The 24,629-nt window shown below is 40.9% G+C and overlaps 1 protein-coding gene across 2 annotated transcripts in view; it reads right to left on the bottom strand.

Annotated features, from left to right (window-relative positions):
* LOC121328714 (msx2-interacting protein-like) overlaps positions 1-24,577 on the bottom strand; it is a 37,232-nt gene extending 12,655 nt beyond the window's left edge. The window contains exons 1-8 of one of the 2 annotated variants that reach the window (XM_041273709.1): positions 24,301-24,577; positions 13,038-13,358; positions 8,680-9,237; positions 1,576-1,736; positions 1,252-1,452; positions 855-1,006; positions 473-598; positions 226-339 (exon numbers count right to left, since the gene is read on the bottom strand). In XM_041273709.1, coding sequence (XP_041129643.1) covers positions 226-339; positions 473-598; positions 855-1,006; positions 1,252-1,452; positions 1,576-1,736; positions 8,680-9,237; positions 13,038-13,358; positions 24,301-24,383 — 1,716 coding nt within the window. In that variant the 5' untranslated portion in view covers positions 24,384-24,577. The remainder of the gene's footprint in view (positions 1-225; positions 340-472; positions 599-854; positions 1,007-1,251; positions 1,453-1,575; positions 1,737-8,679; positions 9,238-13,037; positions 13,359-24,300) is intronic. The other variant, XM_041273710.1, reaches the window with a different exon arrangement.
* Between the last annotated feature and the right edge of the window lie 52 nt (positions 24,578-24,629).

Genomic DNA, 24,629 nt, shown 5'->3' with positions numbered 1-24,629 from the left:
ACCTGTCTTGTTGAGGTCAAGGATTTCAATTAACATAAAAGCATTGAGGGATTAATGGGATTTTCCCCAAATTATATTAATAGATTTTTATTAGATGTAATAATTAGAGAAAAGGTTGTTTAAGTGTTTTATAATGGTTCAGCAATTTGAAAACAAGGAAATAAAGAAATATATTGGTAGGAATTCAAATATTCCTAGTCTCCAGCTCAGATGAATTGGACCTACCTTGACCACGTGTCCATAGCGACAGAAGTGTCGTGTGAGGTACTGCTCTGTGATATTGGAGGCCAGGCCATCCAGCCACACACAGGTGGTAGGCATGCTCTTTCCAAACCCCAGCTGGAAAAAGAGAAAGCTATTAGAAAAATACAAACCGAAATAAAAAGCATGGCACTGCTAGCTGTGTGTTTTTCTGAATTGTGCAATTACAGCTGGACTATCTAAAAACACCCACACTAGAGGGTCTCCATACCTTGAGCCGGTTGTTCCCCAGGTACTCTCCATCCATCTTCTTGATTGCTTTGCAGACACTGGCGATGTCACAGTATTGCAGAAAGGCGTACTGAGGGGCGCCGTTCACTTTCTTAATGTCAATATCCTGAAAGACATGGATTGATAAAAGGAGCACATCAGAGCAGGCAGCTACAGCACTGCACTTCCAGTACTAGGTTTAAATAAATGTTGTGGGTGAACAGAGTGTCATTAAGGATTATGGGCTGTACTAATTAAAAATAAAATAAAACAATGGTTCCAGAGCAGTCATGTGTGCTGGACTAGTTGTGTCTAGCCCATATCTGTGGGTACCCTAGTCTCGTGGGCTACATTTCTACTCTTGTTGTTAAGACTGTACCTACCACAATCTCTCCAAATCGCTGAAAGATGTTCAGCAGGTCATGGTAGCTGGTGGTTTTCTCCAAATTTCCAATGAAGAGCGTTCGGGTAGCTTTCGGGTGAAACTCATCTATCCTCTCGTCCAGTGGTCGAAATTCATTCTCGCTTTCCGTCTCTGAAATAAAATCAGGCGACATTTGTTGAACATTGCAACCCCTCATTCTCATTCATTGCTGCTATTGGTGGCATGTTTTTTCCAGGGATGTCCATATAATGTAGGACTCCTTATCCCACACCACGGCATCATCATCCACAGGGGCTGTTAGTCAATAGCACTTTTGGCTCATATGCCCAACTTAATTCCTACCAATATATTTCCTTAAACCTATTCAAGTCAGTTTGTGCTGGGGAGTCACTTACCAGGCCCAGTCCAGGCAGTCACTTCTATCTGCATGCCAAAGAAGAGCTTGCCCTTGGAGGCGTTGAGTGCCTTTTCTTGGTCCTCCTCCTGTCGAAAGAAGACCAGGCCGTACCTCTCCTCCAAGGCACCATGGATCTGTACGGACGTCACCTTCCCATACTTCTTAAATTCATGGAAAAGCCCATCCTTCAAGCTAGTGTCTAAAAAGCGTGTAAACAAAATAATTGAAACCATCAATACTGTGGAAAACCACCAAATATGCAAGTTAAATAAAGTTGCGCTATTCTGCAGTGGCTGGCTTGCACATCTGTCCAGAGACTCACCTGTTGATCTGACGGGTAGGTTTTGCACCTTGATGCCGAAGCTCTTGCGCGGTTCGTCCTTGTCTAGTGCTGGGGGGGGTTGTGTGGGGGGTGCAGGGACCGCTGCGGACAGGACTGACCGCGCTGGGGACTCATCGCTTGAACTGCTACTGGAATCGCTGCTGCACAAACACAAGAGATACCCAAAATTCAAAACACACTTTCTCAAAGTCTGCACACACTTATGCTCTTTTCCAAGCAAGGCAACAAGCTCCTAAACACCATGTAACTTAAAATGTATAGTTGACCTTGGTTTTGGCAATGCAACCGAGTGTAAGGGGTCTTCTAGTGCAAGGAAAAGACTTGGATAAAAACAAATTGCATTTTGTATTCTTTCTCTGTGTAGTTAACTAAGCTGAATGAGAAAAGCTTTCACAGATAGATGAGAACTGCACTGCTCCGCTTTGCTACTGCGGTCTAGAATAAGTGATTTCTGGCTTAAAAAACAAGCTTAAGAAACAAATAGCTGCCAGTTCCATTCTCATTAGCAACTACCTTCTTCTACAGTATTGGAGAAATTGCACGCAACATAGCAGAGATTATAAAAAACTTGACATTTTATCATTGCAGTTTAATCCAGTCTTAGAAATGTACCAGCAATTATCTGCATTATATCTCTTCACTAATAGCACAGTTGAGCTTTAATATGTGACAATCTCCCTCTGTTGGAAAGGCTTACAGTTGCTCCCCTGGGCTGCAGTGATAGAGATACAAAGTAAAACTGTATATCTGCACAAGGCAGCGCTATGTGCCTTGCATAACAATCTGCGAGGAACCGGCTGTGCTGCATGAGAACCAGAGCCCAGCACTGAGCCCGGTGCAGAGAGCCACAGCATGTGGGATCAAATTTCAGCACAGGAAGAATAAAAACGCAGAACGTTGCAGATTATGCAGATGTACTTAATTATACATTTTTACACACAATTCCCTGTCCACTTTTCTAGTCGTGGTCTAATTTACAGTAATTGAAAAAGCTAAACAAGTGCTTCTCTCTTTCTGCAACTAGGGATGGGAACTTCAGAGTAATTTCACACTACTATATCAGGCAGAAGCGAGGAGTGCCTGACATGGTGAACTGTGTGGAAACACCTCCCCCTCTCTCCCCCCCAAAAGAGATACCCACTCCTTAAATGTTTCCTGGTTGTAGCCAGTGCATTGTGTCAACAGTTGCTGTATTGAAGATCTTTTTCAAGCAACAAATACTTCTCGAATAACTCAAATAATCATTTTATTTACTCAAGTATTTAAGTACTACAAGACTTCAAGCTTTTTAAATGTTACTATTTCATCAGACTCAGACAAGAATACCTATTTACAAAAATACATGAGCAACTACTGTTAAAAAAATTGGTCTTGGCAAATTGGCTCTGAGAATGACTGTAGCAAACTAATCTGGTTAATAAGGGGCTTCTGGACAGACCAGTTCAAAGACTTAACTCGGCAGCACTGAATCATCAAATTTACACCATTCAGAAAATACAAAAACTCAGAGCTGGGGTCAAGTCCATTTTTTCAATTCCATTTCCAATCCCAGTTCCCTTTTATACAACTGCAATTCCTATTCCTTTTTACACCATAGTCTTTACTGAGGTTTATGCCATAGGCTTTATCAGGTTACCTGACAAGTTCATCAAGTTGTATACAGTATTTGTTTGCTCAATAAAACCTTTGTTGTAAAATGCTTTGAAATGGCATTTCAATTGATTAAAAGGGAATTGGGATTAGAAATGGAATTGACCACAACTCTGAAACAAAGCATTAAAAAAAGCAGGAGTCTATGAAATTAGAAAAAGCTATAAACCAGAAAGTTTGTATGCCACAGGAAACTTAAAAACAAAAAAAACATCCAGACCTAACTGAAGGGTACAGCAGGAAATCTCCAAGTACTAAACATCATTCCAAAAAAGCCTGTTTGTGTGAATTAAATAGAAAGGCAGCAACAGACTTAGCAGGACAGGGGCATCAGGAAAATAAATACCTTATCACAAAAAACAAAACAATTTGCAATCTAGAACTCCTGCCTCACACATGTTTTCATTACAGCAAATTGAAAAGATCTAGCTATGGGAGTTAATTGAAATTGTTGAATAATTAATGGAGGTGGCAACATAAGCTGAACACCAGAATGATGCAACAATTTCCAGTATTTATCTATCAGAAGCTGATGAAATCGCAAGTCAGCCCCTAGACGTGAGCGGGTCCCGCGAGTGCCCCTCCCTAATAGAGCCCCACAACGCAATGCCCCCCCCCCCCCCCCCCCCCCCCCCCTCTGTACAACAACCCCCCCCCCCCCCCCCCCCCCCCCCCATACAATGACACCTGCTTGCAGGCACGACAGATTATAGCTCAGTAAACAAAATAAGGTCTGTAACAGCACCCCCTCCCCCATGTTCCCTACATTGGGATTTAACTATTGACAACACCTCAGCCTTCTGCCAAAACACCCTTGACCCATACGGCAGGGATGATTCTTGAGTCACGACACCCTGGGGTTTGAGAAGCCTGGAAATGCATCCAGATTAACTACCAAGTGTGAATGGTGTCAGCTGTCTTGCCCTTCCATTGAGAACTCCAAGGGCAAATCCATCTCACTAAACTGTCGGAGTTATACAGGGTAGAACTGAACTTGCAATTGCAACTACTACAGCTATGGCCAAAGGTTTTGCATCACCCTATAAAATTAACACATTTTGCTTCATAAAGTCAAATGCAACCTGCTGAAGAATGTTACGTTAACATATTGAATTACATAGCACTTTGTAGTTTTCCCATACACTTAAATATGATGAAACCTAACATGAAATACTGTACTATTATTATTGCTTCCGGCAGACACTTGCGATATTTTATAGATGATTTAATAGATGATGTTAAATAAAAGATCTAAATTATGTTCCTACAGTTTTTTTTTTTATTGTCTCAATCCTAAAATTCTAGGTGATGTATAATTTTTGGTCATAACTGTACACTACCACTTGCACTGCACTGACTGGAACCATAGCAAAGTAGTCTTAATAGTCTGAAAACCTTAACTGAAATCAGGGACGAATACGGATTTACACTAAACAAAATGGCAAATTAAGAAAAAAAAGTGCTGTGGCTTTGAGATGCACTACAGGCTCTCCTCATTTCTGCTGATAGATCAGAATGTACTGTAGATTTCAGGTGCTGAAGCACCAAGGGGAATGAAAAACTATTGAAAACTCCGAATAAATCCCAAAAATATTTTGCTCCTGTGTAACGCACTGCCTACGCCCCTTTCCTGAAAGACAGAAGGAACTCTGGCGTTGAGATGCACTACCAGGCTCTCCCATTTCTTCTATTCTTTTTTCTTTTCTTTCCTGTTCCTGCTGATAGATCAGAATGTAACTGTAATTTTCATGTGCTGAAAGCAACCAAGGGGAATGAACTATTGAAAAACTCCGAATAAAAATCAAAATCCCAAAAATATTTGCTCCTGTGTACGCCTGTATCTAAAGTCGATTTCCTTTTCCTTTCACTCTGCTCTCTCCAGGAAGCTCAGCCTGCCTGTGATAGAGAAAGCTGTCAAAGATTCATTTTCTCTGCCTTCTCCCGCATTCATTGCAGGGTCCTGCCAAACACATCCGGGTTAATTACAAGGCACTTCACGGCTGGCGGGGCCAAGCTGCTCTCCACCCCCCCCACCCCCCCCCGCAATCGACTGATTAAACTCAGACTCCTGCTCAGTCATATGACACGCTCTCTTCTCCCACCCCCCACAAACAGGAAGTGGTGCTGATCAGACCAGCCCCTGGGAGCTGGAAGCCAGCCAGTCAACTCCATCCAGAAAATTCCTGTTCAGACCAGTTCACAGCAGAGACAAACAAGCAGCAGTACAGGCAACAGCCTAGCTTTCCTTCCCTGCAACTTCTTTCAAACACACACAGAGCTTGGCTTAGTTTGTTTTTTCAAAAACTGACCCAGCAGATAATTCAAACTAATCTCATCCTTTAATACTAATCTGTATTCTTTCAAAAAAATAAAGCAACCTCTCTCCAAAACTGCAAGCTGCACAATGTTTCACAATATGGGGATGCAACGCATCTGTAAGAGACGTAAGTATTTGGGACGGGAGACGGCAAGACAACAACTGTGGATATAAAGAGGACCCTAGATGCAGATTCTAATAGAAATAACTTAAAACAGGCCAGCGCTAACAAGGGATGTTTCTCTAAAGGTCATAGTGAATGGATTATTTTTCTACGCAGAAACCGACGGCTGCCCACACAGCCACATGAAGGGAATTTCAACATCACACAAACAACAGTATTTGTGATTGGGTAACTACAAGCAAATGTCATATCCCGGTATACGAAACACCACAGAACCACCTTCACCCTCCTTGGTTTCCAAGGGGGTTGGGGGATGGTGCAAGCTCGAATTACGATGTTTACTGCAACTGAGATGTGATGAGACTGCAGTTCCAGAAGGGTCTCACAAACTCAGTTTTCACCAGGCTGGACCATAGAGAATGAGGAAGGAAGGAAGAAAGAGACAGAGAGTGACTGATTGAGTGAGTGAGTGAGTGAGTGAGTGGATGAGAGAGAAAAGTCAGTGCTGAACTATAAAATCAATAGCAAAAGGACACAACTACACACTCCACAGCCTCAAGGACACACTAAAATTGCATTTCTATGAGACAACTTCACTGCCAAACTATTCCTACATTAAAAAATTAATCTATGTTATTACAAAACAAAACACAGGAACATTTCACGATATGACCTTCCCATGTAATATATGCAAGACAGGGCGTGATCTCTGCATGCAATATGCTAATTTTAACCTAGGCTATAAATACCCACACATAAATAAACTGCATTGCTGTCGTGTTTGCTGGGGCACGTTCCTTATTAGCACAGCCAGACACAGCTGAACCCCGCTCACAAAAAACAGCCCCCATCCCACCCACCAAAAACATACGAAATTCAACCTGTACTCACGCCAACTGAATGTGTGGAAACCTCAATCGCTTTGTAAAAGCGAACAGCCTTGTACTGTGTTTTTTTTTTTTTCCTACAGCTGTAAAAAAAAAATCTAAATTAAAAATGTCAGCTGGAGTCCTCCGATGTAATGTACTACAAACAAAGCCTAGCTGATCTGCTAAAGTTTTCCATCACATAGCTACAGATATGAGAACTGCAGGCTATTGCTTCTGTCATTATTGATTGCATAACGCTGTCTTTGTCTAAATGGACACCACTTCAGATGAAGGGAACAGAAATCGGCTAAAAATATTATTCAAGTGTGCACCCCACTCATCCAGGCATTGCCCTGCAGTGATCCCAATGCCCCAAGGCACGTGCATTTGAGCTCCTTGCACTGCTTACACACACTCAGAGCCAATTATGGCTTGAATATCCTTCACCTTTTCAGATTCACATTCTTGGAATGCCCTTGCTTTCCAAATCAAAACATTTTCTTTAGTTCTGAAACAGACGGGAGGCACAGAGTGATAGAAAAAGAAAGAAAGAAAGCTGCTTCAACCACATTGCCCTTTATGTTATTTATTGTAAGGTGTAATGTTTTTTTATTTGTTTTTTTCTATTTTTACAGTGCATACAAAGGCCTTCTGCTCCTCCACGACTTGTACATTAAATCAGTTTATATCCGTATGCAATATTGCTTCGGTTACTCACGGCCTCAGGCAAGTCCTTGCTGTGATGGAAATTAAAGTGTTAAAGCTTGATTCCCCATTTTCTGTTTCGTTCAAAAGGAATACAGCGTGTAGTATTACCCAACACAAAGCAGATGACCGTGAGGCCCAATCTAGTCAAAAACAGTTGATTCGGTTTGGCTCAAACTCTGCTTGAACTTCTCACCCTACCCCCTCTTCACTCAGTCCCACATTCTACTCACTGATTCAGAGAATGAAAGCACTAGTTAACCCCGCCTGGCTTTCCCCGACTACTGAAAAAGGGGCCTTTTTCACTTTCTTCTCTCTCTCTTAAACACTTCACAAGCTGCAGGTGCAAGATCCATACAAGCTTAAGTAGCTCAGTTCCTTCAAGCACAATACCTCCAAAAATAGAAACATTTTAAAAGATCTACTGGTAGCAGCCCTTTTAAAAACCAATTCCCACTTCTGAACATGCACAGGCACGATAACATTTAAAATGAATACCGGATTCCCTTTGACTTTGAAGCAGGAAGGACAGTATTCATATTTTAAGTTCTAGTGAATGCACTAGGATTTTTGCATACTAATACTTTCTGAAAATGGTTGCGTAATCCAAGAACAGTTGGATTTTTAGCATACTTGCCAGCTAGAGTGGATTACCACTGTATTGAGGCTGACGGTGTGAAAATATTTATCCAGTGTAAGCACTATTTAAATTTTTTAAAGATCTTACTATGTAGAGTCAAAGTAGACCATGCGTTCCAGCTCAAGCACCCAGACTTGCTTAGCTTCTATTTTTAGGAAAAATGAAAATCTGTATATTGTTTTGTCAAACCTTTTTTCGTAAAGACAGCAGTGTTTTAAAACTGTGGAATCCACTCTTAGCTAAGGAGATAAAATGCCTTTCGTTTATTTCTATCATATCCAATTTGTCCAGTTGGAGTATCCACAAGAAGGGTGAAGTACTTCAACCTTTTCATAGAGACGTAGCCAAAAGCTTTGCATCACCTACAACTTTAGGACTGAGACATTAAAAAAAAAAAATTAACTATATGAACATAATTTAGTTATTTTACTTAACATCATGTAAATCAAAGAAACTGCAAAATGATATCATAAAACTACCAGAAGCCATAATAGTAACACAGCATTTCATATTACATTTCGAAACGTCACATTTTTCAGTTGGTCAGTGTTTTGTTAAGTATATGGAAAACTACAAAAAGGTATGCAATTCAATATATCAACGTAACATTATTCAGCAGGTTTCGTTCGACTTTGTGAAGCAAATAATTCTATAGGGCGATGCACAACTTTGGGCCAGGGCTGTATGTACAAAAGCATCAATAAATAATAAAACAGGAAGAGAAAACAGATCCTCCTAACCCACAGTGCATTACACTGCCCACACTGCGGTGGCATACCTGTCGCTGCTGGTGCTGCTGCTGCTGCTGACCGAGTCAGAGCTGGAAGATCGGCTGCGGGAGCCGCTGCCGCTGGGAGAGCGTGTGGGGCGTGCAGGCTGGCTGGTCAGGCGCTGTGGGGAGGGGTTTCGGGACTGGGAGGAATGCGGGGACCGGCTGCGGCTGTGCTGGTAGCCCCGCTCTGTCCTGCGGCCGCGCACATCGCGGCTCAGCTCGTCGCGATACAGGTCCCTGTGCACCACGCTGGCAAGTGTGAAGGGCGGCTCTCTGGGGCGTGGTTCATACCGGGGCTCCGGCGTCTCGAAGCGGCTGGGGCTGCGACTGCGGGAGCCGTAATACACCCCGCTAGTAGAGCTGCTGCTGCCGGCGCCACCACCGCCACCTGAACCAGAGCCGCCACTGCCGCCCCCTCCAGCGCCGCGGAGCGGCAGAGTCCGGTCTTGATCCGGACGGTAGTAATCCGGATCGTAATGTCGTGTACGTTCAAATCCCGCAGCCCCTCTCTCATGGTGTCCATAGGCACTATGTTCATAAGTACGCTCCCTCGTTTCGGACGTCCTGCCGGTGCAGAAAGGAAATAGAGAGAAAGAGAAAAAAACAATTAAGATAAATCTAGTAAAACGCAATCATACTGTATTGAATTGGACAGAACAGACTCCTGTTGCACGGCAGATGCATGGAGGTATAGGTCTCATAGTAAAACCTGGAATGGCTCTCCAAACCAAATCTCTGTAATTCATCCTAAACTGAACCACATGAACTACAGCTCAAATAAAGTGTGGCTTTGTGACTTCTATTTTATATAGAACATGCACACAGACACACAATTGCGCCTGGATTGCTAATTCTTTCTCTTCATCACAACACAGCACCCCCCACAGTGCCTGCTTTTCTGGCCTGTGAGGCTCTCAGGAGACATAAAACACGCTTTCATTTATGTGCGGGGAGCTATAAAGATTGGAGGGAAAGGGCCACACCTTTACTATTGTGGGTTCATACAGTATAGTTAGCTATATTTTGTTGACCATGCTTATCACCACGACAGGTGTTCCAGTCAGGCACTGAGAAAAGAGAGAAGCTGTGGGACAAATTTCCTTTCCACATGAAGTAATGAAGAGCAACTTGCAGTCCATGAATATTTGTAATATTAAATTAAAATAGTATCAGCGTGTAGAAATATGGATTATCCTTTAAGCTTGATCGTCCTTTTGAAATCGAGTGAATGCAGAGTTTTAAAAATCAGGGCAGTTCAAGGAGAAGCAGGCACTGAGGAGGGGCACTGCCTTGCAAAAAAAAAAAAAAAAAAAGAAATCTCAGCACCTGCTAGTTATGAATAGTGAGAGTGCATTTTAGGGTGAGTTCAGTAGTTTACTACAATATAACCTCTTGAGATCCTGATTTAGAGTTCCACTGTTCAGCTGGCTTAAGCTGCAATCAGGATTGATAATGTTAAAGTGGTGTGCTACTGCCCTTTTAAATCTCTCTGCTGAGGGATTCGCTGGATACAGTAATTAAGCCAGTAAAGGTTTCCCTAGAGCTTTTCCATTAACAGATCTTGGACAATACAGGCTACAAGCTTGTACTGAAAAACACACAGGTATGGCTTTCTGGGTGATCATTCCCAGGACGTTCTTGTAAACAAGACACTATCTCTAACTGGAAGGACACAGTTTTGTGTCTATCCTCAAGAACCAATTTCAATCCAATATCATCCAGAAATTATAGTAGTAGAAAAACCTTCTGAAGAGCAACAATCTACCTGAAGCTGCGTTGATTAACAACAAATACACACACATAACCCTGGTTCAAGGATAGTCACCTTTGCTGGCACCAGGAGACATTAAAAGTTACCAACAAGGAAGGAGGAAATTGATTTAGCATCAACAAGATTAAAACATTTTCTTTTTTTTTTTTTGGGGGGGGGGGGGGGGGGTTGGTTGTTCACAAGTAAACAAGGGAAAATGACTGCACTGCAATTGAAAAACAAACTAATGAAAGACAACTTATGAAGATACTTAGTTGGTTCAAAAGGTATTGGACAGCCACCCAGGCATTAGTGTTAAATTTAAAAATAAGTTTTAGACTGATTAAAAATCAATTATTCTGAATTACAAAGGACTCATCTTCAAGATCCTCTGCTTTCATTCCTTTGTTGCCCTCGCTAACCTGAAGCCTGATATTGCCTTAAAAAATTAAATATCCCTAATTGCTACACTGTCTCCATCAATTTGTCTATCTCTGTGACTTTAGGATCTCCTCAGCTTAGTCTTCAGCAGCCTTCCAAGACTGAACTTTAATAATAAAAATAGGTAGCCAGTGACCCTTTAAAACGCCAAAGCCGACACCAAGCCAGAGAGACAGCTAACTTTTCCCAAGCCCCACCACGCCCCCAATCCAACACCTCCCAATGTTTCTACTGCATTTCAGCACTTCAGGGAGAAAGGAGGTGGGGCTTGTATCGTGCAGCCATCAGCCAGCAGCTAGCAATAGGAGACACAGAACACACTTAACAAAAGCTTCCTGGGATCTGATCATGGCTGGCACTTATTTGGTGCACAGGACTAATCATAAGCAGCTGATGGTGCCAGAAGGCCGCTAGTGGTTTTGCTATATTAATATTACCCAGCTAATGGCTGCAAACTGACAACTGACCTAAACAGCTGGAAAAAGCTAGCTGTCTCTTAGGCATTACTGTTATCAGCTGAGACAACACAAGAGTCCAGATCGATAAAAGGGTGAAGAGGAGGAGGCAGGTAACAGGAGGCAGAAGCAATACGACTGCTACAGACTACAGGCTACAGTGCTGCTCTTCTGTATTCTACTAATGCTTGATACTACAGGTTAGTGTAAAAAGAACGACAGATAGAAAGGAGGGTTTGACTTGGGTAAGGAGAAGAGGGGCTAAAATACACAGGGCAGGGCATACCAACCTTTTCTGAGTGTGGGAACACGACCCAATTAAATCTAGGGAGACAGAATTGTGTGAACCAAAAAAAAAAAAAATCCCCCCGATTTGGGCCTCTGTGATAAAGGGGAAGGGGATTAAATCCAACTCCACACTGGGCCATGGTCACAGGATTTACTTAGCTGATGATGGACCAAGAAGAAGATAAAAAAAAAAATATTCTGGAAGAAAAACAAATAATATAAAAAAAAAAAAAAAAAATAGATCCGCAAGAGGGTCACTGACGAGTTTCCAGTCCGGTAAAGCCTTCCTCGGTTTTTCCCCTCAATCGAGTGCAATACAATCCAGATCTGGGGGTCTCTCTCAATCCATACAGTAAATCTTCCCCAAAACAATCTTCCAGCCATCTGCAAGTCCTCCCAGTTTTTTTTTTTTTTTTTTTTTTTTTTTTTTTATACATTTTTGCAGCCCTGTCATTTACCATTACCAGTGCATAAAAAAAAACCTGCCATGTCTTTTTGTTCAATAAGAATTATTATTTCTTGTTTTTCTATTATTGTACAATGTTCTAAGCAAGCCTTCCCCTTAACCTTAATTCCAGTCTGCTTCACGTGAACTTCAGATACAAGTACAATTCCACGGGATCAATCCACTTTATTCCAAGGTTTCAAGGCAAATGAATACTATATATAGAGATCCAGCATGAGTAATCCAAACTGGGAAGCCAAGTACATCCAATAGGGAGCAACGTTGGACTGGTGGTCTTCTTCGCTCTTCTGTACACTGCACACATATTCCATGGTTTGGTTATATGATCCACAGTGCTGAAGCTGGTTATTGAATTATGCCCTTGTCACTTGTGAAAAGACTGCCATGATTCCAGTAGCAACATGATCTCTCTCTTTAGAAGTGTGCTGAATTCTCCAAGGCCAGGAAGCTCCCAAGAATTAGCGGGAGAGCAAACCGGAGCCCAGTAATCCCACATGCCAGCTTCTACCCGCTGCTGCCACACCCATACTCCACCTGCTCACGGACCACCATACATCCAAGGAGATCCAAGGATATCCAGAAAAAACATGAAAACTCAGGTGCAGCAACAATACAAAATAATAATAATGATAATAATAACAACAACAACAACAATTCCAAAAGTCAGTGTGTGCAGCAGTGTACTTCCAATCTCCAGACTGTTATCCATCCAAATCATCTGCGCCATATATCCAAGACTTGGCCCATACCGGTTTTCTGAATCCCTCATTTTTTATTGGACCCACAGAAGGAAAAGCACAGAATTCCCAATATATAAATATATGTATTTATTATTACTTTTTTTTTTTTTTATTTCAATTTTTTACATCCATCTGGGGGCCCTACAATTGAGTTTTCTGTTTTTTTGTTTTTTTTCAACACACCAAAAACCAAACACCCTGCCTAGAAAAATCTTGGCACTTACCCATCGAGTCTTCGCTCATAGCGTCCTTCCCGGCCATGGAGTGATGCTGGGGGCCCATAGGCAGCCCCCCCACCACCACCTCTGAACCCAGAAACCTCTCTAGTACGAGATCCTATGGAAACTGTATCATCCAAGCCTCGAGCTGCACTCGGAATGGTGCCTGGCTCATTGTAATCCGTCCGCAGGTCTCTGTCTCCCATTTTGTTGACTGAATTGTGCGCCTTCTGGGCGCTTTTGATGTCCACAAAATCCACAAACGCCGCCACTCCTCCCTCAGAGCCCCTCTTGGGCAGGATTTTGACACTTTCAACACGTCCATATCTGCCAGAAGAAAAAAACAAAACAGAAGCCACAGGGAGAAATCGATCAATACAAGAGTTACAAACAGACCAGTTGTTTTTTCTTTTTTCTCTCCCTCCCGCTAAAGCCCACAAACCAGCAGTTCTTAGGATATTATTTCCCTGTACAATCAGTGCCAGAACCCATGCAAGAGAGGAATAAATGTTTAACTTGGGCAGCTCCTTATACAAGGCTTTAGAACAAAGCAGAGTCCATACAAACATCCATTCCAAGACAGCTCGTTAACTAAACTGACTCATCTCTCTGGCTCCCACACTTCACTCTGATCCGTGTTTCCGCAATTCTAAAATAATTCAGTCTGTCCAATTACAGGAAGACACCTAATGTTAACTGCATGTCAATAAACAGATGGGAGAATCCTGCATGGTAATCAAAGGAGGAAAACCTTTCAGAGATTCTGAATGCTCTTAAAAGAAACATGTCAGTAGTTGGTCTGTTATTCTTGGAAATATTAAACCATTTTCCAGAGAGTCAAGTCCCTTGCAGCAATGAATCAACTGCATCCACAACTCCTATACAGTAGCTGTTATTGTGACTTCTTGCAGACATATACTGTATTTTAGTCTGTGTAAATAATTCCCACATATGTTTCCATGGCTCACAACAGCGTTTTTCCTGGGTGTCACTCACTGGTATGTTCTTAAATGGCACAGGTAAGTCGTCCCTACTGATGAAGGCAATGTTATTACTGCATACCAATGCAAGAACAAGTATCCACTGGCATTCCAGCATGAACAATCTGTGCTACTTTAGTCTCCCAGATCGTGGTTTGTAATCCCAGACAACATTTCCTGTAAAACACTGGGGGTAGGTTACAGAAACCTGGCATGAATCATTTGGAACATTTTTAAACTGCAATATAATAACACAGAGATGTGTATGCAAAAGGACACACAATTGCATCTACTGTAAGCACTAGCCAAAGGAGGGCTCTCAAATCACGTAATACATTACTCTATACAGCAGCTTTAAAATGTGTGCAAAATGTAAGCCTGTACCTAAATGCAATCCAGGCTGTAGGCATATTTAGGAGGCTAGGAGTGTACAATGAAACTTTGGAGAAGACCCTAAAAACTTTTTGGTTCCTAAGCAAATTGGTTTAATAAAATCAATCCCCAGTAACACAAAGCTATTACTACTATTTACGGGGGGGGGGGCTAAGAAATTTAGAAGTTCCCTTTCCCCCTCCATTGTTTTCATTGGGTTACATAAATCAATTACTTTGATCCTCTGGAGGCCTCCCGGTGGTTACCTCCAGGATTAAGAACTTTTCAGCCCACCAAAACAATTGCTTTGTCAGCTCCACAACCTTGACCAGGAGCTGCTCTGTCTAAATATGCCCTCTACAGTTAAATAAAAGATCCAGTGAACTTTGCTCCACAGAGATGAAGAGGAGCCTGGTTAATAAAAGGCACGCAGATTACTTTAATCTGAAACACACCCTTTACCCCAAAGACACTTCAGCTCAGTCAAACAAGTTTCTTCAGGATCCTCAACACCAAGTTAAATCATCTGGTCAGCCCAATCTCCTGAGCCACTCCCAATCAAAAACCCACACACACCCACACACACACCTTTAACGTTTCATGGTGTCACTGGAGGTTCCAGGGTTCTGTTTTAAACTTGTTCAGAAAATCACGCCAGCAGGCAGCTATTTCAATTCACTAAAAAAACACTACTTGGTTATGCAATAAATATGGAAATGCTATAGTTAATAAAAATTCTGCTGAAGTAAACCAAATCAGCATTCACTAATTGTATCCTAGAAGGGATTTTAACTGAGGGAGCTGCTCAAACAGGCATGCACCATCACAGAATTGTTTTAACAATCAATTACTTATGCAAACATATGTAATGCTGCTCATGAACTTTGCATGGTTAAACATGTACAGCTGTTCATTGCACAAGTGCCTGTCAACAGTTTCTGTACAATGGAACGCTATTGCGCTATGGGACACCAACATACTTGCGAAACAGCGTCGGTCCAGTTCTAAAAGGGATTTCACATTATCCTCCCAGCTCGTGCAGCCAACGGAAACACACCAGCCCTCAGGCATATTAAACCTAGCTGTGTCATCATGGTGTTTCTGCTGATAAGTAATTTTACACCAGCAGTAACATTCCCTAGACTTGTTGTTATCTATAGGGTCTTTGAGGATTTCTCTCAATTGAAACACAATCCAATATATAGCTGTGGCCAAAAGATTAGCATGACCTAGAATTTTAAACTACAGGAACATAATTTAGATATTTTATTTATCATGTAAATGAAAGAAACTACAAAATGACATTGCAAAAGTCCACTGGAAAGTCATAACAGTAGTACAGCATTCCATGTTAGATTTCGAACTGCCAAATTTTTCAATTGGTCAGTTTTTCGTTAAGTATATGGAAAACTACAAAAGCAGTATGTAATCCAATATGCTAACGTAACATTATTCAGCAGGTTTCATTTGACCTTATGAAGCAAAATATGTTAATTCTATAGGATGATGCAAAACTTTTGGCCAGATAGCTGTAGAATATACTGTGTATGCAAAAGACTGGATTTACAGTACCAATATGTAAATAACCTATACTGCATTGAGCTGAAGTATTTAAAAATGTAAATGTAACTGCCAGTTAGGAAGCAAATACTTCAAATGGAGACCACCAAATGTATACAGATGCAAGCCCCCTGGCTTTTGCAATGCAGTGCTTGCTCAGTCAGTGTCTGAGTGAGAGCCCCACCCCTTGGCACCTCTCCAAGCCTCTTCCCCTCCAACACTGCAGTGCTGCTCCTGCTCTCTAACTCACACTGGCCTCCGCAGTGGACAGACAGCTCAGGTAACTCCCTGCTAGCCCTCTGCAACAGAGAAAACTACCAGACGTCCAACAATTCATTGTCCCATGTGGATGAATCGATGCAGGGTACACACACAGATCGTTTTAAAAGAGCTTTAGGGCTCTGGGAATAAGGAGGGTGGCGCTCTTGCATTGCTTTAAGAAACATGCACCTAGTACAGTCAGAGACCATTAAAAAGTGATGTGCAAATCCTGAGTGTAATTGGTGAAGAGCAGGTAGCAGCCAGCATCCCACTATAGTGGGCTCCTCAACTAAATCTGGAGGGTTAGGTTTTACCCACTCGGGTAGAGGAAAATGTCAAAACTAAAATACAAAGCATAGAAACACAATAAAAAATAACTAATTTGCTTCAAATCATCCATTGGAGTCTAGAACCAGAAAATCCTCCCGTGGCCACACAACTACCTAACAATGCCAAAAAAATCTGCTGCATTATAAAAGCTTTAATGCTGTAAAACAGCAATACAAATGGCAACACCTCAAGCACCTTTATAATGAAGTTAGGTTAACCCAATACAAACTAAAGAGTCGATGAGCTCTGTGCTGCTGTACAAGAGTTCATACAGCAATGCCAGATTTAAACCAGCCTTCCTGGAATAGCTTTGCCTTGTCCATTTCACTTGAGGAGATTGATATTCTGCACCACACGCCATCGCCCACACAGAAACACACACAAACTAGCTCTTAAGGTCTTACAGCCACTTTATCTACAGAATTACTTCCCTGGTTGTACAAGGATGTGAGGAAGGGATTCAAGTCTAATGTGCAGGTTAATCAGTTCAAGCAGTAGTGGTGTGCAATTACATGCAATTAATTACCATTAGCTAAAACCAATACATGACCTCAGTATTCACCCACAGACATCAGTTTCCGCCTCAGTGGCACGGTGTACGACCAAGAGGCAAAAGAATAAGCAGCTGCATGGGTAGTTCAAATACCACCAGCTGCAGTAAAAGTATCATGAGGGGGCTCAAATCCGTCCCAAGTCTTCCACACTGCAGCAAATCCTTTCTAATGAATTTTGGAGGTGACTGTGTCTCCAGCGGAGTTTACAGTAACCTGCAAGGTCTCTGTTAGACTACAACAACAGAACGAGAGGGTGTCAGCCCCTCAGTTTCAGGCACTAGAAGCAGAGCTTCTCTGCAACCACACAGACACACTCGTCTCCCCCCAAGAAGCTGCAGTTTTTAGGTAGTGTCTGCTTACCAACCAGAAAGAACTTTGATTCATTCAACATACTGTGCTGGGGGACTTCATTTTTCCTTTCACAGCTATGCAGAACCCAACTTTTTTTTTTTTTTTTTTTTTTTTTTTTTTTTTTTAATACTTGTTACATTTAGAAAAATTGGGACAGATACACCATGAAGAAAGTGCTACTGCTTTATACTACTTGTGCAACTACCATTAGAATCGTTGTCTTCTTTGGAAACTATGTCCAGTTCCACTGTTGTCAAATCATATCGCAGCCCACATAGGTTTAAAGGCAAATGACATTCAAGAATAACATCCATGGTATGAGGGGTTCAGTCTTGAATTCAAACTCTCCATCCTTACACACTTTCCTGCGTCATCGAAGGCCATCAACTTGAAATAGATTTGCTATTAAAACCAACCAATAAAGCTCTAGCGTACCATTTAACTCTCAGGGAATCCAAACTCCCATTTTATGAATATTCACTACAACCGCCCTCACCTGCTTTGGCCTTCTCTATGATATCTTGACACTCTGCATTTTCACCTCTCAAGCAACATTCACAGGAAACAGTGACAGGACACAGGAAGCCAAGTGTGTCAGGTCATGCGAGTTTAAAAACAAGAAACTTTACAGAACATTTGTATGAGAAGATACATACGGAGAAAGTCATTGTCAATTCTAAATAAACAATACATTGAATTATTACAGTAAACTGACCAAAACAGGTCCCTTTTACATCAAGTAGGCTACTTCTGAGAAAGATACCTGCATAGTCAAACAACTGTTTTTTGGAAAACACATACTGTGTTTAATTCAACCTTCAGGCCTAGTGCTTCTACTGTAGTTTTATTCTATTAATGTTTTACAAAAGCCAAAAACAAAAGTCTCAGATATTATCCTCCTTGGTCGACTCATTCACAAATGCTCTTCCATATTTATAACCTGACTGAACGCTCCATTTAACGATGCACAGTCCAAACCTTCACAGAGAAACATCAAAAGAATACAATTAAATAAGATACATCAAAAGCTAAAAATCTATCAAACAAGAGGAAATCATTTCAACACACTATGCTGTTAAATGCCATTCCACAAACATAACACCAGTGTTGCAGAAACAACGTAACACAGAAGACCCCAGAACCTAAACCCATTCCCTACAGAGATTATGTTTTAGTTTTCTGAATATTTTCCAACATTTGCACACTAAATAATTGTCTATCGTCAATAAATCTGTAATTTAAGAATTTTTCTAAACCCGTGTAATGCTTAAACTAAACCAGACCACCTCCATTAATCTAGACAGCCTCAGAACAGATAATGCTGCACTTCAAATAGCTTTTTTATTAAAAGCATTAAACATCCTTTTACACAAAACAGCAACCACCCCCAGTAGCACACACACCTATTACAGATGTTCATAGAATTTATTCAATGCAAATCGGGTTTATTTTAACCCACAATTTAAAAAAGTGAATTACTCAACACAAAATGTAAATGATTTGTAAAATTGTTAGCCGGCAAGATCCTGTGAAACTACTAAACAATCTGCTAATATATATATAAAAAAAAACTAAAATGAATAAATAAATTGCAGGTGAAAGGTTTCACTGCAGCAGAGTAACAAAGCTGTGCCTGTGTGCTAACACTACCCAGGGCTTGTTTACTACACACAAAGTACATAAGAGAATACTGGGATCAATGTCCAGTAACAGTGAAGGTGGACTGATCTTTGACGTAACGTTCACCTGCAAATTAACAGCCAGCTCTCGACTTGGTACAAACAGCTTCACCTGGAAAGCAAGAAATGGTCTCTGAATCAGAGATTCAATTAGTGTCGTAACTCTTCATCAGGCTTGGCCACGTGACATTTGCATAGGGGACTAAACGTCATTTGAAAAAAAAATAACTCTGACCTAAAGGCGTATTTTCTGCTTTAACACATCTACCTATTTATGCATCTTACAATTCCCCTTTCTTTCATAAAAAGCACCACTTCGTATTCAGACCAAGCAGCACAATAAGAGGGAAAACCCCATTACCACTGTGTTGGATACCACCATTAGATCTATGGATACCAACACATGTGGAAATCAATTAATAAATGCATGCATTCATTAATGCATCCAAACACAAAACATGTGGAGCACATAAACCTTAAAGATGATCAGTGGAATCTTTTCACAGCTGTACAAAATAGTCAGTACCATAAAACAGACCACAATCACTGCATGCAACATACTGGCAGTCAGAAGTCTGTGGATTCAATGAACTGCATAATCATTTGTCTTAAAAGTTGAGAGTTAAAAAAACAAGTAGCCTACACATTCTCTGGAATGCATGTTTAAATACTAAATGCTAAATTACAGCATCACTTTGGGGATCCATATCTTGTTAAAAATGTATGGTGTATTTTTAGTACTTTTCATTAATGAGCAATTTCTCAAAGTCAAAATTAACCAATACTATAGTTGTACTTTGGCTTGACAAATTACATGCAAACACAGATGACAGCGATGTGGGATAAACCTGCTCGCTGAATAGAAATTGCATAAATACACACTCAGAATATAGCACCAAGTCTCACACTTGCAGTATACTACCACTAGCACATAAAATGCCAAATTCTCCCGCCCCCACCCCTTGTATTAGCAAGGAAAGTCAAGACAGGGAGTGGGTTGACAGGTTAATTCATCTCTCGAAGCGATTACGAAAAGCCCCAAAAACAACCTTCATTTTACAAAAGTCAATCTGACTCCCAGGCATGGTGCCCTAAAGAGAACCAATATAAAAAACACACACAATACCCCTTTGTGGAACGCTGACTGCCCAACTGAGTGGGACATGCAGAATAGATTAGTTTAAAGCACAAGACCAAATACATGCACTGTGCTTGCTGCAGACATGGGCCCAGCTGCTTGCACTGAATACACAAACATGAACAATCATGAACCAACAGACTTGTTAAAGGACAAAAATACAAGATCTTGCATTTCTGGCAATGGTCATGTCATCATAAAGTTTGCATCTAAAACTGTTATATGAGCTACACTGTGCAAGCTATTGAAACAGCAGCAGCTGATTTACAAAGACATGTAGCCTGTCCTTATGGGAACGTGAGGTTTTATGGCAGACTTTAATGCAGTCGCTTACACTGTTCTGGGGAGGTGATGTTACATGTTCAATAAATTAGTCATTTGCTGTACCTTTTATGGGAAGTAAGTTTGATAAATAAATAAATAAATAAGATTTATTAGCTCCTCTACTTGAAAAAAGCACCAGGAAGCTGTTAAACAAGTACTACAAGCACACCATTTTTTTTTTTTTTTTCTGGGTGTTCCCTTTCTACCAAACCCACCTAGCTTCTTTCACAAAAACAAGAATTACTGTGCAGGTTACAGAAAACCAGACAAGAATGCAAAATGACTCTTTCACAGCCGCCAACAGACACTGATACATGCAAGTTCTCCTGTGTACCAGCTTTCTACAGCATGCCAGGCTGAAAGAGAAACCAAGTGACTGCTCACAAGACCTGCAAAGCTCACAACAGGTTAGGTTTCAAGTCTCCAAAAGGTCAGATTCAAAGTAAACAAATAAGACAATACAGCAGAAAGTCTAGAACTACTGTAGTGATGATCTCATGTGTGCAAGACTGGAAAACACCCAATTAAATGGGGATTTAAAAATACCAGTTCATTCTTTGGTGTGATGACAAGTTCACTACTTGTTTAAAGACATTAAAATAATGTAGAATGCACATAACAGGAGCTTCCAAATAAACAGGTTTTCTTTTCCTGTACACAATAAAACGCAAGAGTATAAAAGCTTGAAGAAATAGGCAAGGCTTTAATATCAGCTTTAACTAGCAGACAGACAGAGGGCTTGTTCTGTGTGAAAGTCTGCCCTGCTGGCTGGGATGGTACTGCCTCTCCAGTTGCCAGTCACTTTGCGTATCTGAAAAAACTGATATGGGGGATGGGTGGGAAACGGCTTATTTACATCTGAAACCAGTGAAACACTACAAACTAGTTTCTCAGAAAGAAACTCATAACACACACTTTCTCACTGCTAAAGAAAAAAAAAAACACTTAAAACGAACAATTTACACTATGTAGTTTCTGTAACCCACTATTATACATATAGTCTACAATCTTTAAGCTATTTATCTGAACAGTAAATGCCTTCCCATGTTAAGAGGTCATTGTGATTTCTATCACCAAAAAAAAAAAAAAAAAAAATACTAAATATTTGTAATAAAACAGTATGCAATAAAATGTAACACTGCGCCAACACACAGCTATGTAATATCAAGCTAAAAGGCTATACATACAGATTTTAAATAAGAAAAAGGTTACTAAACAAACATGGTAGTAGTCTAGTGGTTCACGTTACAAAAACAGAGCAATTTATTTGACCCAATCGGGCCGCTTCACCAAGCAACAGTAACCAAGCAACTCGGTCTGCAACATTATACAAGAACACTGTTTTGCAAAAAAAGGAAACAGAACGCTACATAAAACCAGCAGCTAAAAATAAGTCTGCTTTCCACCAGCAAACATTTATAAAATCCTGACTACTGCCGTCATCCTCATTCTAGGCAGGATACATTTATTTTTCCCCTTGAATGCAAATTTGGCACATTAAAATTGCTTTTTTTTTTTTTTTTTTTTAAACAAAATATAAGGTCTTAAGTCTTTTTAAAATTGCCGAATGTACTTGCCAACACAAAATGCATTTTTTTCTCTATTTCGTTACATAAATACCACCCAACCTTATATGGTTGCCTTGACAACAACCCCTAGATTTTAATAAAAGGCTGCCAATTCGTTGGTTGATCGGCATTTCTGCATGGCTACCCACCATGCGCGGTAGTTTTCATCAAATCTAGAGTGACTGCAACCATTTCCTATGGGGTTTCCTCTTTGTCGACCTAATCTACATTTATTTACGTTTTAAAAGCATGTATAGTCAACTACATACAAAGCAAGGAGCATAAACAGCGGGGGTCACCACACACCAGTGCCACTTTCGGCGCTTTCTGTTTTCAGCTGCCGAGCAGCGACAGATCGGTATGATGTGGAGAGAGAGAGAGACAATTCCCACACTGTCGAGTCTCCCAGCCGCCATTTTACAAACCCATTCACACATGCTTACTCACGGACTGCACCATCCCCCCACCTCGCTTCACCCCGCATTCTGCTGACACTCTCCGGCGCTTTAACCACCACCATGTTTTGGGAATAAACACCATCGGCTATGCTTCCTGCAACAGCCACGCAGCTTTGCAAATCAAACATTAAACCATGCACCTAACCACAGAAACAATAACGATCACCCGACCACATGTGCAGTATCCTGTATTTGAATACCTAGTGATAGCCAAACGATCCCTCCTTCTATCAAGTGACATAACAGTCCCTAAAGAAGCAGAGCAACGTATTAATGTCTTCCCCGTCCAAACAAATATTGAGCACAATCCCCCCAACCCCATAAAGATACTAAATGCGAGAAGATGGTAACTTGCAATACATTAATAATTACTGTGCAGTCTCGACCTAGTCTTCTTAAGTGCACGTTTTAATTAATATTCACATTGATCGATGATCAGTTAGGGGGAGATCCATATTTAATCTCCTTAAGATCATCGAAAAGCACATTGCCACACACACACACACCGCCCACTTAATATGCAAGGCATCGCTTCATTAAATCAGAATTTATATTACAATCGCCACAAAATGTACAACCATGTGATCCTGTACATCTGCATCGCGCAAATAAGCTGCCCTCTTTTTACATTCTGCACTTTCTCCATGCTGTATATCAAACTGTAACGTAAAGAATAATCAAAACTCTGAAACGCGTTCACATAAATAAATATTGACATAACCGTTTGGTTTCGCATTAGACACACTGGCTTTTCACTGTTAATCTTATCTTAGTGATGGTGTATCATATATTTAAAAAAACACACACGTCACATTAGCTCGCTATATTTACGGCAACATCGTCTCTCCACAGATTCTTCAAGATACAAATTTAAATGCCAGATCGTCACTTTCTGCAAAATAAAGTTTTTTTTTTTTTTTTGCATATTCAGAAGCAGTGAAAAAATCTGATCCCTTTAAATGACAAAACAAGCAGTTAGCAGTCAGGACAGCACTAGCACACCTAGAAAGCAGTAAACACGTATGTTCACGTTGGTACAACAGTATAATAATTATATGAATTATAAGGCTGCAGTAAAAACTAACATCTTAAACTGTTTTTAAAATCGTCTTACAGTTTCTTAAGAAGAAATTGGAAGTAAATAAATAAAACAGCCGTTCTAAAAGTTCCCCGATTCACATTTCAAGTACCCAATCTCTCGCTTTTCAAACCCAGGATAGTTTCCAGCAATGTTATGTTTCTGCACCACTCAACAAAACTCTCAAAGCACATCTGGTAGCAACAGCAATCAAAGGCATTTTCTTCCAGCAAAGCACAACAGAAAAAAGGTTGAAATACATTATATATCACCGTTACCACGAACTAGTTACCTCTGTTCAGAATCTTCAATGTTAATATATTTGAGTCTTCACACGCTTCTCTATGTTTATTTGAAAACGACTTCAAATCCCCACGTGAACATCTCATATATATAATATAATATATATATATATATATATATATATATATATATGGATATATATATATATATATATAATATATTCTTTGTAATAATATTCCCAAGAATAGGCACGCATGATCCACGCTACTCCAGGCATGCTAATACCACAAGGCAGAGCCCACTTTATTTCCCATCCATGGTGATGAAACAGATGGGCGTCCATTATGCCTGAAAATACCCTCTCCAAACTCACCGTTTAAAATGTTCAATAATTTTCTCCTCTCGCACGTTTTCTGGCAAATTCCCCACCCAGAGGTGCCTGGTTTCCCGGACCATGCTGTGTGCTTGTGCCCCCCGCTCATACAGGTGTGTTTTGTAATGTTTTATTCCTCGTCGGCTTGTTGTTTGAATGTGAAAGTGAGCGCCGGGCGATCCTGTAGAGAGCAGAAGCGCGTTTCGCTCCGATCCGATCCCACCATCAGTTCTCGCGCTCTGTGTGTGTGTGTGATTCGCGACTGACTGCGAGTGGGGCGCGCTCTCGCGGTCCGACACGCGCGGGGGGCGCGCTCCCGCCGCCGTGCG

This window comes from Polyodon spathula, chromosome 16, assembly GCF_017654505.1.
Source record: "Polyodon spathula isolate WHYD16114869_AA chromosome 16, ASM1765450v1, whole genome shotgun sequence".
Classification (NCBI taxonomy): Eukaryota; Metazoa; Chordata; class Actinopteri; order Acipenseriformes; family Polyodontidae; genus Polyodon; species Polyodon spathula.
This window is presented reverse-complemented; position numbering and strand designations above follow the sequence as displayed.